Here is a 1819-nt window from a genome sequence, read left to right on the forward strand (position 1 = left end):
CCTCTCCACCGTTTGCTCAGGATGGGAGACTGTGATGAAGTGATTCAACACAATCTGCTGGTTTTCTTTTTGTGTTCAGTGCCCTGAGACAACGTATGTTGTGACTTGGAGCTGTATAAATAAACTGAACTTGAACTTGATTGGCCATCCCAGGCGCCACCCCCAAATGATTGACAATTGGGGGGCGGGGATCGCATGTAACAATAAAAACTTTTCTGAACCAATGAATWTAAATATTATACCACTTAACTATAGCAACAATCACACCAAACTTCAGCTCATTAGGTGTAAACAATAGCTGAATCAGCCATTTGGATTTAGCTTTGGTGACCATTTTGGTTTCTTGTATTTGAATTTAAAATCTCAGCTACCACCACACTAAATTTCAGATTAAAGTACCTGTGACATGTACTTCTAATACAAGAAGTCAAAGAAAACAACTTTATATTTAAGAAACTCGGCATAAAACATGATTTAATCCTTTTTGTCACATAACTGGTGTATTTTCTTTTAAACTTGGCTCAACTAAAGGGAAACAGGAAGTGACATGAAAGGGGAACTCTTTCCAAAAAGGAGCTCCCTGCTCTTTTTGAACTCCAACTCTTCATCTCTCTGACAGAGACTCAAACGAATCTAAGAAAACATCAGATTCTTCTCTGCAGTCTGGGTTGTCAACCATCGCATCWACGCTCTGTTTACATGCAGACATTCCCCTATGACATCACTTCCTGTTACTTCACAAGCGAATATCTCAACAACTGTTCATCCCAGTATCGTAAAACGTCTTTTGGAATATGTTATTAATGTTATCTTTTTAAAAAATGCATTCATAATTAGCATAATTAGGCTGAGGTAGAATCATTTGAAACTAGCTTTGGCGGCCATCTTAAATGATTATTCTGGGTACTACTCTATAAAGTTCCAGTGTTTAATTCCTGGATTATATCCCCTTGTGAAATTAGCATAATTGGGACTCACAATCATTCTCGGCTACAACCAATTTCAGCTCAATTAGTCTTAAATGTCTGAATTAATGCCACTTAAAATTGGCTGTAGAGGCCGTTTTCTTTTTTTTAATCACTTCAGTAGAAAAAAGAACTTCATCAGTGATTTTTTTTTGTAGAGGCCCTTTATTATATTTATATGGGCCCCCTAAACAAAACCTTGGCCACCCTTGTGCCACCCCTTGCAAACAAAAAGTCCAGCTCCGCCCCTGTTAGCCTAGCCTGAATGAAAACTTTCTCCACACTGTCCTCTCTATAACTGTTACAGCTGATAAAGCTGTGTCTTTGGCAGAACATTACTTAAACAATGACCTGATGTCCTCATATCATGAGTCTACTCCTGGAACTCTTCATCACATCTTCATCATCAGAAGTAAAAAACCTTAAAAATAATTCTTCCTGAAAGGTGTTTCAGCCTGAAACTCACAGCATTTCACCCATCATTTCCAAGATCTCATGTTTTCTTCTGTTTTTTCTCCGTGTGTCCATCAGAAAGTGTCAAAGACAGCAGCAGTGGACCGTCTGACCGACACGGCCCGGTACACCGGCTCTCACAAAGAGCGCTTCGACGAGAGCGGCAGGGGCAAAGGTCGTGAGGGGCGGGAGGAACTTGTGGAGAACACGGGCTACGTGGGCGCGTACAAGAACGCCGGGACGTACGACGCCAAGGCAAAGACTGACAAGTGATGAAGCAGCAGCTGCAGCTCCTCTACGGTGCATCGTCTGGACCAAACCATGAACTTTGACCCTCGTGTGTGTGTGTGTGTGTGTGTGTGTGTGTGTGTGTGTGTGTGTGTGTGTGTGTGTGTGTGTGT

General features: G+C 41.6%; 1 protein-coding gene across 1 annotated transcript in view; it reads left to right on the plus strand.

Annotated features, from left to right (window-relative positions):
• The window catches only part of tppp3 (tubulin polymerization-promoting protein family member 3), a gene marked incomplete at its 5' end in the record, with an annotated part of 13976 nt that extends 12157 nt beyond the window's left edge, over positions 1–1819 (plus strand). The window contains 1 exon segment of the mRNA XM_014028528.1: positions 1497–1819. Coding sequence (XP_013883982.1) covers positions 1497–1691 — 195 coding nt within the window. The 3' untranslated portion in view covers positions 1692–1819.

The sequence above is a fragment of the Austrofundulus limnaeus genome, unplaced genomic scaffold (assembly GCF_001266775.1).
Source record: "Austrofundulus limnaeus strain Quisiro unplaced genomic scaffold, Austrofundulus_limnaeus-1.0 Scaffold776, whole genome shotgun sequence".
NCBI classification, from domain to species: Eukaryota; Metazoa; Chordata; class Actinopteri; order Cyprinodontiformes; family Rivulidae; genus Austrofundulus; species Austrofundulus limnaeus.